The 15,685-nt window shown below is 34.7% G+C and overlaps 1 protein-coding gene across 1 annotated transcript; it reads right to left on the reverse strand.

Moving 5' to 3' along the window:
* Positions 1 to 1,346: 1,346 nt before the first annotated feature.
* Positions 1,347 to 13,944, reverse strand: LOC142610175 (eukaryotic translation initiation factor 3 subunit A-like). Its single transcript, XM_075781920.1, has 14 exons — positions 13,809 to 13,944; positions 11,695 to 11,772; positions 9,961 to 10,442; positions 8,417 to 8,632; positions 7,894 to 8,262; positions 7,764 to 7,793; positions 6,808 to 7,035; positions 6,548 to 6,709; positions 4,425 to 4,646; positions 4,119 to 4,325; positions 3,837 to 4,043; positions 3,167 to 3,247; positions 2,582 to 2,783; positions 1,347 to 2,250 (listed from the first exon to the last, which is right to left on the reverse strand). The coding sequence occupies exons 2-14, from the start codon at positions 11,738 to 11,740 to the stop codon at positions 1,775 to 1,777; spliced, it is 2,928 nt and encodes a 975-aa protein (XP_075638035.1). The 5' UTR covers positions 11,741 to 11,772; positions 13,809 to 13,944; the 3' UTR covers positions 1,347 to 1,774.
* Positions 13,945 to 15,685: the final 1,741 nt, after the last annotated feature.

Consider the following 15,685-nt stretch of genomic DNA (forward strand, 5'->3'; position numbering starts at 1 on the left):
TCTCGACTTTATGATTTTATTTCAATTATTGTCTAATATGTTGTCAACAAATTGCTAAAGAAAGCATATTATACAATACTCACATCACTTATAAATCATTGAACACTTGATATGTAATTTATAATATATATATATATATATATATATATATATATATATATATATATATATATATATATTGTTTGGGAAGGATTCCCCTCCAATTCCCCCTCATTTTAAGTCGAATCTATGACATAAGATATTAATTTGATTTTTGAATACCACATGTCTTACATCTAAAATAAAAATAAAAGAAAACTGGAGAATTCAATAGAATATGCATATATAATATTGCACATCTATAAAAATTAAAGTCTATCAAAACATCTATATTGTAACAAGTCATTTACCAATATATATATATATATACACACACAATTCAAACCCATAGTTTAAGGGTATAACAAATTTTATTAATCAACAGGAATATTACAAATTAAACCTTATAGTTTTAAAAGTAATAAACTAAACCATATAGTGTCTCCCTATGTATATATACGCGCGCGCGCGCACACACACAATTCAAACCCATAGTTTAAACCTTATAGTTTTAAAAGTAATAAACTAAACCACATAGTCTCCCTATATATATATATACACACACAATTCAAACCCATAGTTAAGGGTATAACAAATTTTATTAATCAGAAAGAATATTACAAGTTAAACCTTATAATTAATACTACAAGTTAAACCTTATAGTTTTGAAAGTAATAAACTAAACCATATAGTATTTCCCTCAAGTTTAGTAGACCACACGTGCCTATACAACTTACATTTTAAGAGGGGGCACTCCATGTACCATGGTGAGAGAGTTTTTCTTGTCGTCGGTACTCTTGTCGTTGGTACACAAGTCATTGGATGGAACAGATGCATTGAGTTCGGTTATGCATATGCATGCTTTTGATTGGAAGTTCTGAGATGTGTGAATTATCTAAAAGTATGATTTGCTTATTAATTCTTCTAAGATGATATTAGGTCAAAATACTACTAGATTAATTGCGCCACTTTGAATGTTCAAGAAAATAATCAAATACTCGAAAAAGTCTAGATTCTCATATTTACCAAAAAAATAATCACACATTTTAGCAAGAAAAGTGATACATTCACAAGATTTTTACAACAAATCATAAGTAGTAAGTTTATTGGTTCTAATTTGAATCTACAACTTAAATTACTTTTTTGTCTATTCATAACCTATCATTTAAAATCTTATTGTGAAAGTATTGTAAAAATATTGTACACGTCACATTTTCCTTTTAGCCAATATGCCAGCAAAAAATACGCCAAATCTGACCAGGTCAAAATTGAAAACTTGAACAATAGTAAAACTGCTCTAAATAAACAACCATTTAAAGAAGTCAAACAACGAGCCCCAATAATCAACATACAACCTTTAACAAGAGTCACAGCTACAACCCCAATTAGCATCACGATGCATAAGATATTCTGGACAACTATTTCCTCATCAAGCTCACATGGAGTTCTCATTGCCACACTTCAAAATTAGATCCCGCAATTATCCAAGGGGACGTATGCATTAAGCATGATGGGAACAAGTTATATTTAATTAAAAATAAATCTAAATGGGAGGGAAACAAACAAACAAAAAAACAACCAAAAGTTGCGAAAAGAACCAGAATGCTTAAGAAGCAAATGCCCAGCTAGAACCACAACCACATTTCGGCAGCAAAAATGCAACTGTTAAAACCTCCAAAGCTGCTTAAATTTAAATTCAACGTTCAGAGCCACGAGTAGGGATCCTGGATGATGACCATGTTGACCTTGAGCCACCACCCCCACCAAAGGAGGATCCACCAGAGGATCTGCGGTCATCACTACGCCACCTGTCACCTGCTTGAGACATTCGATCATCCTGTCTGCTGCTACTGCTACCCCACCGATCAGATTCTGGGGGTGGGGCCTGGCCTGAGCTCTCTGATCCCCGCCTAAACCTGGGGACATATTTTCCAGAGGATGGTGCAGCTGCTGCAGCAGGAGCCGGAACAGCAGCAGATCCTGAATCCAATGGGCGGGGTGAAGTAGGAGGTTGAGAAGGCTTTAAAGGTCCCTCAGTGGGTCTCCCCAAAAGTGCTTCTCTCCTTAACCTCTCTTTTTCTTCCAGCTCTCTTTCTCTTTGTCTCTGTTTTTCAGCAATCTCATCCAACTTTGCTTGGCGTTCAGCCTGCTCTTTCCTTTGCCTCTCAGCTTCTGGAAGTTCCAAAACAGCAAGAAACATACCGTTAAAATGTACTAAGAAAGATAAACCATTTGCGCATGCACAATCAAATGAAATGCAGGATCCAATAATTCTTTGCATCAGGAAATAACTAGGTCATCAAAAATTACAACATCAAAAAAGTAGTTAGTTTCTTTACGATTTGGCTAAAATATCAAAGCAATTCACATATTATCTGATGGTGACTGGAATGATGCCCTTTTTTTATCTTAAAACTGGAAGAAAACAGAGAGAGAGAGAGAGAGAGAAGAGAAGAGAAGAAAAGAGAATAAAAGTTGTATGATTTGAACAAAAGTCTCTCACCTTCACGCTTCTGTGCTTCCTCCTCCTCACGCAATTTTTTCTGTCTCTCCTCTTCTAAACTCAAATAAAATTTCATTTTCCTCATCTTCTCTCTTTCTTGTCTCCTGGACACCAAAATTTGTGCGATCTGCTCCTCTCTCTCCCTTCTCAATCTGGTAAATTCATCCTGCCGACGACTTACAACTCTTTCTTGAAATATTTCCTGCACAAACAATTTAAGAATCCATAGTTAGTCGAAGGTACAGCTGAAAACTGCCCAAATGTCATCGAGTAGACACATTGTTAGCCAAGTCTGTGCAAGAAAGACTGTAACCCATCTCATGAAACAGAAGATCAAATAAGAACATAAGAAACATGATCTGAAAAAAATTCCATGGTAAACTATGGGAGCTGATAAGTAGGAGTCCTCAAAATCACTTCCAAGACCCACTCGGTTTATAAGTGATATGTTGTGCAGTCTTTGAATTTTTCAAGTTAAAGTTATCCAGATATGTCATTTTCTGTACTTTCCTATTCTCTGAAAAGGGCATAATGCACTCATGGGATTTGGCAAATGATTGCAAGTTAACACAACCAGGTACTGACCTTATTGTTCTTAATGCGAGCCAGCCTCTCCTTCTCCTTTACCTCTTTATCATGGCGCTGTTTGCTAAGCTCAATCTCTTGCTGCAGAGTAGAACAGAACACCCATTAAGTTTAACATCTGGGGTTCAATATAAATTTCTTACGAGAGGTGCCAACCAATTTCAAGCACATGATACACATGTTACTATTTCACATATTAAATAAAGGATGCCAAACCAATTTCAAGCACATGATACAAATGTTACTATTTCACATATTAAATAAAGGATACCTAAAGAAATAACATCCAAGCCTTACTCCCAAAACTCTGGGGTCGGCTATTCCCAACAAACTAATTAGAGTCAACTATATGTATTCTTTTCCACAATTCTATCATATATCCAAAATTATACTCTGTTACCCCCCTAATTAGCATGTCGTTTTTTAACTACCTATACTAATGTTATTTTAGGTCTTCCTCTATTTTGTTCGTTTCTCAACTTGAATCAACACACTCACTCTTCCTCATTATTGTCATTAATTCCTCTCCTCTGCACATGACCATACCCACTCAAGTGACTCTCTCCTCTTTTCCTCAATTAGGGTAACCCCTATCTTTAAAAAATTCTTCATTTCAGGTGCCACAAATATGCAAGTAAGCAATCAGTTAAGATAGAGAATTTAAAATTACCTGTTGCTCATGCTCATGTAGAGCCCTCTCTTCCACTAAACGCTGTTGATATGCAGCTTCAACCAGGGGAGCAGCCTCTTCTCTTTTCGCTCTCTCCAAATAATCCATAGTCTTTGCAAGTTTCTGCAATTTCTTTTCCATTTCCTGCCTTTCTCGGAGTTGCTCAGTCAAAGTCAACTCCATCACACTCTGCTTCGTAAGTTTTTCCTGTATACAGAAAATGTCAATACTTACCCCATCATATCCTAATGAGACATAAAACAAAACAATTCTTCAACTCACTCCCTCTATGCCTGTCTTCTTTCCTTTCCACTTAATTCGTTGTGAAGCTTCCTGAAGCAAAGCTTGGGCTTCTGCAAGGTCCCGCTCCTCTATTTCCCTGCGGATCCTTTCATTCTTCCTCTCCTCAAACTCAGAAGCCAGTCTTTTTCTTTCTGCTTCCTCAGTTATCTTCTGTAGCTCTATCCTCTTTGACTCTTCCAGACGTTCCTTCAAAGATGAAAAAAAAAAGGTTCAAACTTATTTACTTTAAAAATAATTAGATATCATGTTGTAAGCCATAAGCCAGAATATTAGTTTACAGATTACCTTCTCAAGAAGTTTGCGTTCTTCTTCTTCTTTGCGTTTCTCAATTATAGATTTTCGAGCAAGAACTCTCTTATGTTCCTTATCCACAGTTTCAGCTAAACTGGGAAGCAATTCACCAAGTTTTGAGGCATTCCTACTAGGAGGATAAATCAGTGCCCTGGCTTTATTCAAAGTTTGCGCAAGGATGGTCAGGTGATCCCTTAGAATCTCAGACTCAAGGCCCTGAAAGCAAAAACAGACACATGTAATCCAGATCCACAAGATGAACAATAGAAAGCCACCTTCATTTAAAGAGGTAAAAATACAAATATTTGTATTATAGAAAGGCCCCCAAAAACCTCTGATAGAAGAACAATTATTTCAAAATTAGTTCCATTAACTTCTGTCATAACCCTAAATCTGCTAACTAGGCCGCTAACACTACCAGAAGCACAACCTGTGTACAGAGTGTATTTAACGGTAGATCCATGACTAACGTACTAATTATTTTCCCACCTTTGTGAAGTTCATCTTTTTTTCTTAGTGAATGATCCACCTAGAATGGATTTTATTCCAGATAGACACGATAAATTAATGTCAACACAAAATCCAACCCTGGAATTACTCAAGTAATATCGACTATACTCGATACATAGAATCAATTGTAACTTGGAACAGTCAAAACCCGGAGGAATGTAGCTTGGGTTACAAACAATACATTTGTTCACGTGATAAGATTGCTTAACAGAATTCATCCCAATGCAAAAGACAAAAGGCACAACAGAATGTCTGGTGTATCTCAGCTGGAGGTGTAGATGCAACATGGAAACATGGTCTGAATGGTGAACAAGAACTGGTGCATGCAAAATGCAAAAGCATAATAGAGCAATTTTTTAGAGGTTACAAAAGACCCATCTTGAACCCAATCCTAAGGGCCAATCTAGGACTGTAAATGAACCAAGCTGTTTAAACAGATACAACTCAACTCCGGAAAAAACATGTTTATGTTCTTTATTTAGAAAATGAGCCAAACTCAAGCCCAAGTTAGGCCCAACTATTAAACGAGCCAAGTTCAAACATAATAACCTGTTCATGAATAAGCTCATGAGTAAAAAGGCTCAATTTTAAGAATATATGTTGTTATGTGTTTATATGTATACATGTATAAAAATATACTAACATACTTGATATTGGATTGTTTGAGATAGTAAATAAGTTCATAAGATATTAAATTATTATTGTAATTTATTGATAACATAAATGGTAGTAAAGATTATTTATAATTTTTAACATTACATGGTTGGTAAATCTGGTTCTTATAAGTTCACAAATGAAAATCATTCTATCTTATTAATTCCAAAAATATAATTTCAACCATAATTTAGTTATTCATTAGACCGGGGAAACCCTCTTCGACTATTGCCTGGGAGCTAGGCGGCTAGCAGCACACTAAAGGTATACCTAGCCTTCTTCCCATGAACAAACTCACTATCATGGAGGTAAAAAAATTATATCTGTGTTGTTTACCATATCAAGAAAAAGAATAAATTAATCAAATAACTCGTGATCAAGCTCTAGCTTGTTTGACAAGATGATGAACCAAGCTTGAACATATGATCTAGTTTGTTGATGAGCTAAAGCTCAACTGATATACATTCCTAACTGCATCTTTTTTAAAATACTAAGCAACCCTTGGATGACTTCTCAAAAGCCTCCTAAAAAGAACAAGCCACTTAAAGATTTTGAAAAAAGCTGAAGCACCATTGTTTTACCTAATGACATGCAGGTAACCAGCGTTGTTACAGATTTTAATTATTTGTCAATTCTTTCTCTTCTGAATACCTAAAACAAGGGACTTCAAGAAATTAAATTGAAAATTATAAATGAATGACGCTTGAGAAACTAGCATGTATGGTGGTACATTGATCATTACAACGAAGATGACAAATAGAAAAGAGAAGACAAATAAATTTTACCCAAACTACCACCCATAATACATCGCCATCTATACTGTTTTAAGAAATTCAACCTAGCCACATTAAAAAGTTAACCATTTCTCCCATCATCACAATGTGGACACTTGTATTCAACTGATTGGGGAAGCATCATAAGCACAAAACTTGAGAGCACAAGTAGAAGCTTACCGTATTATCAAACGTAACAATACCCTTCATATGGTCAACTTTTGAGGCCAAAAATTTATTCTTGACTGCATCCACAGATATCCTTTCCACAATAGAAAAATCAAAGAAAGGGATCATCCTAGACAAACTCTCAATCTTCATTGCCTGGTACACTTGAGATACCTGGAAAGCAAAAGGGCAGTACAGTGACAAGCATGATGAGATGCACAAAAAATGGAAAATATATCCCCAAAAAAAAAAGGGGAAACAAAACAATGCACCTGCTGTAACAATCTCAAAGTTGTAAGCTTTTCCAGGGCAGGAACATATTGAGACAATTGTGCTTCTGGGACAGAAGAAGCTGAAGAAAGCTTGCCACCAAATTTTGCAATTTTGGTTAACAGAGGCTGAACTTTTGATGCAAGATCTAGAGGAAAAAAGTCATGTTCTAGAAGATGGTAAAGGTCTTTCACTTCTTGAATTACACAAGACATTACACCTTTGGCCACCTGCAATGAAACCCATAGTAAAGAACTTAATTGAGAACAAAACCATGTGAAAAATAATAGAAAAGAATTAGATTAGTTACAGCCTAGATTTTTTCCTCTTTAAAACTGATAAATTGAGGTTCTCGTTATAACTGGAGGATGTATTGCAGGCTGATCAAAGAAAGGTACATACATCATATCACATCACATATTCAAGCATGATCAAGAGGACATTTAAGCAGGGACAAGTCCAACACACCGAAACAGAAACAAAGATCATAAGATAAGAATAACAAATAGGATAAAAATGTATGTGGTAATGTGGGACAACTATTTCTTTATCGATGTCAGCTGGAATCTCATTTCCATGACTCAAAAAGTAAATAAAAAGAAAATTCCAAGCGACTTTGTGATCAGGAGCTACAACCACAAGTGTATGGGCCATCTCAAAAGACTAAACAAAAAGGTAAATTGTTTACAAGCAAAGCATCAATTGATAACAAGCAGTCCCTATTCCCCACTCCCAAACCCCCCCCCCCCTCCCAAAAAAAATCTTGGAAAAAATCCCTATATATATATTAACATTATAAGAATCCATAAAACCGACATTCTAAGACTGAACAATAATAATCAAACAAAGTAGTGCACAAGAATATTTAAAACTTCACTTCATCCGCATCAGAAAGTATGTAACATTTACCACAAGCAGACAACTAATAATTAAAAAGGAACAAAGAAAAGCTACCTACCAGTTCGGAGAGAAGGGATGACCTTGAAAGCTGGAAGAACAATAAAGGAACAGAAAGCAAATAGTCAGAACTGGAAAACTGTATGTATCAACTAATATGAGACAAAATTCAATTAATTAATTTACATTACCACTTCTCTGCTCTCAAGTTTAGACTCAAGATTAAATCCTATGAGATTAGCCATCTTCAGGTTTCTCTCTTTCTCATTCTCAAGATCTGAATGAGATCCACTGTGGATGCGATCATAAGGCATCACTGAAAGAGCAGCCAAAACAACAGATGATGCTATCAATTGCAAATCCTTCTGGCTCAAGTTCTTATTGAAGCTTTTCTGTAATAAGAAAAGCCTGAACCATGCAGAAGCATGATAAAGATGGCTAGCAGAAATCCAAAATATTTCAGTTAGCTTAGCATAATAAACAACCATCAAGGATGCCTTGGGCGTTTTCTTGACCATGAACATCAATCCATGAATGTCCTCAACTGATCGAAAGGCTTCCTGCAGAAAATACCAGAAAAATTATTACAAAAGAGACATGGTTTTTTGACCATGACAAATAGGTGAACTGTGTGCTAGTACTTCTTCGTTTACACTTACAAAAACGTATTTAAACACATAATAGTTAACAAAACAAAACAAAAAAAAGGCAAACCTGCCAGAGTTCAAGTTCGGTGGCAACTTTTAGCTGCTCAAATCTCGTGTCAAGATACAGTTGCAAGCTTTCAGGAGCTGAGAGATCAGGTCGGTCCCTCTGGTCTCGATATTTGTTGAGATTTGCCAAATGATTTCTTATGATCTCACACAGCCTGCGAAACTCTGTTGTTCGTTTGTATTGCTTACAAAACTGGAAAGCTCGATGAGCTGTCATCTACACAAAACATATGAAGTTTTATAAAGCCCATACAATCCAATGATATAGTTATAGTTCAGGGCATTGTGTGTACCAATATGATTTGCATAAACATAAAATTAAATTAAAACTAAACATATAACATATGAAAAAAAAAATGACAAAAGCAAGTAGTATAGCAGATATTTTCCTCCAAAAAGTTTGAATTTGTTGCTTTTCTGAGAGCTGCTAGATATAGTGGGAAAAAAGAAAATCACAACATTCAATTCAATATAAAATTTCTTTTCCACATATGCCAAAGAGCAAACTGGTGGTTTATCAGGTATATTAACCACTTTCCTCTTTCTTGAATTTGAACAGTTCATGACTGCTGATGATAGAAGCATACTAAATCACTGGCATTTAAAAAAAAAAAATCAATAAATAAAAAAGAACAGTCAATGGGGACTCCATCTTTTACTTGCTGTTTAACCAGCCATTAAGCACTTTTACCAAGTCAACAAGACCTTTAATAACACATCCCACACTATTATTTTGTCTAATGCCAAAACAATAAAAGAAGAAGTGCTAAATAAGTAACCATGCCATCATGTATCACAAGCACAACTGTGACATTCTTAGCAATAAAGAGAGGATAAATAAAACTAAACATGAATATGATCACATTCACAAGGAGGAAGACTATGAATACGAGATACTATTTCACGATTGAAAGACTATATGTATATCAAAATCTATAGCAGCAAACATAATAATAATCCACATGATGCAGTTATATATATAATAAGTCAAGATGTAGCAGTTATAAACAAATGAGCTGCCACACTCACCCCTCCCCCCTCTTTTTTCCCCTTCCCCATTAAAAATTAGCAAAATACAACTCCTAGCAACAACACTAATGGCATGTTTGGGAGTTTGGAGAGGGAGGAGAGTAGAGGGGAGTAGAGGGGAGGGAAGTAGTGGGGAGGAGAGTAGAGGAGAATAATTACCCTCCACCTTGTTTGGATGTTTTTATAATTAGTAAGGGGGAAGGGAGTAATTAGCCCTTCTCCTTGTTTTTATCATTATAATTTTATAAATATAATAAAGGTAAATTAGGTAATTTACTTTATCAATAATTTTATGTGCTCTACTCTCCCTCCAAATCTCTCCAATTTGGGGGAATTAAAAATGAGGGGTTGGAGTTAGTTGAAACCCCTTCAAACCCCTCCAAACCCCTCCCCCTCCTTCCTTAAAAAACTCCCAAACAAGGTAATTGAATTACTCCCCTTCCCTCTACTCTACTCCCCCTCCTTTTTTAAACATCCAAACAGGCCATAACAAAAAGAGGGATTCTATTTGCTCACCGCATATAGTGCTTCCAATTTTGAATTGTTCCGTAAGATTTCAAGCACTGTTCTATACGTTTCCCATAGAAATTTAAACCATGGGGTCACAAGTTCTCGATCAGATCTATCTTTCCCTTTCTCTCCACTCACGTAGCTTAGCATTAAGTCTTCTGGTCTTTTATCTGCTTCCAGATCTTCAACATCAAGAGCTTCTTCTAAAGCTTGTGCCTGGCTACGAGCTTGCTCAGCTCTCTCAGTTGATAGATGCATGAAATGCTTGATTACCTCCTCCAAAGAACTAACATTTACTTGCTGACATATGATACGATACTGAATGAGTCCATCCTTGGCAAACCGACCTCTCCGCAAGTCTACACACAGCTCTATATACTTAAACATACTCCTTTCAAGTGGCTTTTGCCATGCTCTGTGTCTCCTTGAGGTGAAAAGGCCATGAAGTGTTTGCAATGCATCTTGCTTTTGTCCAACATTTATTAACTCTGCACCGTGAATACCAAAGTGAATCAGTTTGAGAATATAAAATATGACCAAGCCACATATGAGTCCTTAATTGTTCAGTGAAGGCACTACATCAAGCGCTAAAATGCATACATAGCAGAAGAATTAATGCACTAGAGAAGAAGAAAAGATGCAAATCTCCAATTTCAATCTACAGGAACATGACAAAAAAGAGCTGAAGAATCTATCAACTAAAAAAGGAAAAATAGCCAACCCATGTGGTATTCAAAAACACAAGTAGAAGTTATTTTAAGCTTGCAGTCAGGCCAAAAGAAAGGTAACGCAGGTACCGTGAATCCAATTTCACTTTTATTTTATATTATTTACGTTTAAGTGTCAAGTGTCAAGTGTCAAGTGCAGTACTAAAATTTTCTGGTACCTGGTTGTGGGTTGTAATGTTGGTCTAGTAGGTCTTATTTTGGTTTGAATATTTTATTGGATTTTACTTGTGAGTTTAGTCATTTAGTTTGGACTTAGTTATCAAAGCCAAAGGAGTCCGAGTCCTATTAGGGTTAGGTATTAGTCATCTATTTATATGTAAGTAAGCTTTCTCTTTAGGGGGAAATAATATGTTTTCTAAATTCTCAGAGGCTATAAGGCTCTGTCTAAGATTTGTGTGATAAAATCTTCTTTGAGGTGTGATGCTAGGTGCAATGCTTAGGAAGTCCAGAAGCTTTTTTGTTTTTTTATCCCTAAATCAGCAACTGGACCCCTAGCAACCAAACATTGATTTGTCATTTTTAAAACCCTAATATTCAAAACCTCAAAATCCTAAACTACCCATCAAAAAACCCACAGAAGACAAAGTACTGTCCAGATGTTAATGTTCACAGCCCTGGAACGGCAACTGAGACCTTCCCCTTTGTTTCGTCCCCAAATCTGACTATTCTTTTTCACCATTAGAAACCCTACATTCCTTACTACTTACCAGTTTTTTTCCTACCAATCCTTAACCCTAATTCTCCAAAATCCTAGATATCCATAACCTCAAAATCTGATTTGGATTCTTCCTTGTCCTATGCCAAGGTATATAAATGATGATAAGGGGAAAATGGCATCCCACGAATTACACCATAAAACATACCATAAATAGTCTTGTTCTTTTGATTTTGAATATTTACCTATAGTTCCAAGCAATGCAGTGACACTTCAAGATAAAGATCCATCATTTAAAGAAATTATCCCAAAACAAGGTACTACCACATAGCAAACGAAAAATAATCCGTCACTTACCTTCAGCTCGTTTCAAAGCATTTTCTGGTTTCGCAAAATTCGACATAATAATCAAATCGAGCAGATCAGACTCCTTGCCTGCTCAAAGGACAGCATGGAACATCAAATTAATAAAAGATCTAAATTATGTAAATTACATTATTACTTCAAGTCGACCAAACTCGTGATCTACCAAAGAAAAAAAAAAACATCTGCACTGTTACCCCTGAGAAAGAAAAGAATTGTCTGGTTTAAAAGGCCAAGTTGATGACATCAATATTCACATGCAAAAGGGGGCTCCAGACAATTGATTTATGTGATCCATTGACCCCCATCTTTGACATGGATGAATAAAAATATTACTGTAACTAAAATCAGTGAAGTACCGAGACCACTTTAAGAATATGTTACTTCATTGGTGGCTAAGAAAATTTTGGGAAATTGATTGTATACTATTGGAGTCTCTTTTTCTTGTTTTCTTTTACAAAAACTTCTTTAGCATTTTTTTTTTTATAAGTAAGAATAATTTTATTAAACAGAGACTACATCATGTTCAATGTACATAAACTACAGTAAAGAATTACAAAAGAATTATGTACAAAAGAACATAAAAACTTCTTTAGCAATGTAAATTAGTAGAACAAGTGGCAGAAAATTAGAACATAAGTAAATGGCTAATAGTGAGAGGAAAAAATTCATATAGAGGATTTCTGCCAAGACCATGTACCCCCAGGCGAGCAGGGGACAGATGTCATCACTACATATAACTGCATAAAAGATGCTTTATGCAGTTTTGTGGAGAAAACACAACATTTAATGTGTTCTTTAATTTATGTCTTTCAATCAAAAAGATATTCTAGATGTTAACTTAGCTATCTTATAATGGACGTGGAGCCACAGATCTTTGGGAAAAAGGATTTTGTTTGTGTTTTATTAGTATTTGATTATTTTTAGTTATATTCACTTGCAATGTTAGGCCATGATTTGATTCTGAAAATTGAGTGCCTAGTGCAGGCTTTGGTAAACGCAATGCTACATGATCATTTATTAGTACAAATGGCCAGACCTAGTCGATGCTATATGCACTCATTTGTTGGTTAATTCACTTAAATAAAAAATTAATGGTTTGTTTTACTTTATAAGCAATTTTTTTTTTCAAAAAAAAAAAACAATTGTTGTAGTGATGACATCTTTTATGCAGTTTTGTAGTGTCAATTTTGTGCAAAACTGCATAAAAGATGTCATCACTACAACAATTGCTTATAAAGTAAAACAAACCATTAATTTTTACTTAAGCGAATTAACCAACAAATGAGTGCATATAGCATCGACTAGGTCTGGCCATTTGTACTAATGAATGATCATGTAGCATTGCGTTTACCAAAGCCTGCACTAGGCATACCCCAAATGATACATTATGCAAATTATGCACAATGCTACTACCACACAGTCACTGTTGCTTGAAAAACTATCAGCATATGCGAGGAAAAAAAAAAAAACTTTTTGACTCCAAATCCTAAATCTTTGGTGTTAAATAATTTAACTATTAAGCCCATTTTTATAATGTGCACCCAACGCGTATTCTTCGCGGGAGCCAACTAAAGTGGGATCATCATCACACTCTACTATACTAGACTCAATTTTCAGAATCAAATCATGGCATAACTTTGCAAGTGAATATAATCAAATACTAATAAAACACAAACAAAATCTTTTTTCTAAAGATCTGTGACTTCACAGATAGCTAAGTTAACCTCTAGAATATCTTTTTGATTGAAAGACACAAATTAAAGAACACAATAATTGTTGTGTTTTCTCCACATATCGATTGGGATGAGAGTGTTGTAGATTTCACAGAATTAGATTTCTATATATTAAAAATAAAAAAAGATTGCAATTCTTTGAAATCCGAAACAAAACAAAACACACACAAACAAACAAAGAACTAGTTGATGATATAGAGTGCATGTTAATCATGACCGAATCCGTAGATTTTTATTATTATTATTATTATTATAGTCCTAAGACTGGGTAGAGACAAAAAGAAAACGCAGTATTTCGTAGCAATCGGATCTATAAGTTAACGTTAATTATTTCAATTCATAGGTTTCGGAGAGAGAGAGAGAGAGAGAGACCTGGGTTTACGCTATTGGTTTAGAGCAGGATGTTTTTACTGAGGCGCTTCTTCGTGTAGTTCTGTCTGTCTGACGAGGTTGCCCTAAAACCCAACCGAAGACGATGAAAGGAATGGTGGACAGCTTTTAGTTGCATTTATATAAATAAAGAAAAGATATAACCAGTTACTCCGAGCAGTGACAGACCCAGGGGCATCATCCAAGAAAATTAAATTTTCATGGGCAAATTTTATAATTTAGCTAAATTTTAAGGATTTTTTTATTAATCTATAAAGTTTATATGAAAGATAACGGCTTTTTCAACCCAATCCACCAAGGTGAGTTAAGAAAAATTCAACTCAACCCAACTCATTATAATGGTTCAACCCAACCCAACGTGGATCAGGTTGGATCCGTGAGTTGGATAAATTTTTTTAATTACTATTATTATTATTAAATTGAGCATTAAGAATGCGTTTGGATAGCACAGCACGTCCACGTCCAGCCCGTTTTTTTTTTTTTTTCCACGCGCATATGTTACTGTTCATTGGCCATGAACAGTGATTTTAGGCCAATGAACAGTACTTTTTGGATGAACAGTAATTTTTACACATTAAAAATTATTTTTGTACAGTGTTTTCAGTTTTCAGTTTTCAGCAATAAGTTCTATCCAAACGGACTCTAAAACAACCCCGCCATATATAAGATCAAATTTCTAATTAATTAATTTTGAGCATGACACCAAACCAACACAAACTATACAAGGAGAACTTTTAGCATTTTAGTTTTATTTAGGAAAATAGGCAAAAAAGTAAATAACAAAATTATATAATATCATTTTTAATATATTTTTTAAAATTTAAATATATATATTAAATATAGACGGGTTTGGCCAAGTTAGATGGATTTGTGAATTTTATGACCCGAACTCAACCCGACCCATTGTAAACAAATTCTCACAACCCAACCCAACTCATCAATCCCTAAAAACTAACCTAACATAGCAGATTAAATTGAATCGGGTAGGTTGGTTTTGGCAAGTTGGTTGCATTCCATATAAATCCTTGATTTTAAGACCTTCAATAGTTAGATTTTTTTTTTTTTTACGACAAGGAACCTTAGAGACAGTGCAGAGTATTGTATCTTTTTACCTAGTTAAATCTTGGATTCATGTAGCATGCCCACGTCACATGGATGAAGTAAGTTATCGGCTTCAGGGACGTGGCCCCTAGAAAATTGTTTGCAGCCAAGGGGATTCAAACCTTACTTTTAGGGAGCATACCAACAATATGCTAGACTAGATTTTTTTTTTTTTTTTTTTTTTGGAATAAATTGCTAGACTAGATATTTGAAATTTCAATATGTAGCATATTTTTTAAAAATTATTATAATATAAAATCTTAATATGTATATTTTTAGTACAAGGTTTCCCTTCGAATTGGTTTGAAGGAATTTCCTCCAATTATGTGGGGACAAAATATCCATATATATTAATTAAATTAATTATATAACTCACTAAAAATGTTATGTAATTAAAAATACAAGCGGTTAATCTTTTAAACCACCATGTAGTAAGATGATAAAAGCAGCTTAGAGGTAAACTTAAAAAAATAAATAAATAAAACTAAATGAAGTCTCCGCTAAGAGGCAAGTGAGGATATGTGATTATAAGTGTCTCAATTTAGACAAGTGTCTAAACTATGAGTTAGAAGCTTAATGTAGTCATTTTGTGGTAAGTTTGGACTAGTATCCATAAGCTTTATTCATTCATATCTTTCATTTACTTAAAGTTTGTATGAGATTGTTGTAGTAGAGTTTTTGGGGTAAAAAGTTTTAGAATAAGATCTCAAAACATTTATATTTTTGTAGATTTTTTGAGATAAAAGGTATTAGAATAA

Source organism: Castanea sativa, chromosome 9 (genome assembly GCF_040712315.1).
Source record: "Castanea sativa cultivar Marrone di Chiusa Pesio chromosome 9, ASM4071231v1".
NCBI lineage: Eukaryota > Viridiplantae > Streptophyta > Magnoliopsida > Fagales > Fagaceae > Castanea > Castanea sativa.

Coding starts and splice junctions, on each gene's coding strand:
- LOC142610175 (XM_075781920.1), bottom strand. CDS start 11,740: ATGTCGAATTTTGCGAAACCAGAAAATGCTTTGAAACGAGCTGAAG. Junction 4,044..4,118: donor AGAAGACAGGCATAGAGGGA/GTGAGTTGAAGA, acceptor TTCTGTATACAG/GAAAAACTTACGAAGCAGAG. Junction 2,251..2,581: donor GGAAGCACAGAAGCGTGAAG/GTGAGAGACTTT, acceptor TGGAACTTCCAG/AAGCTGAGAGGCAAAGGAAA.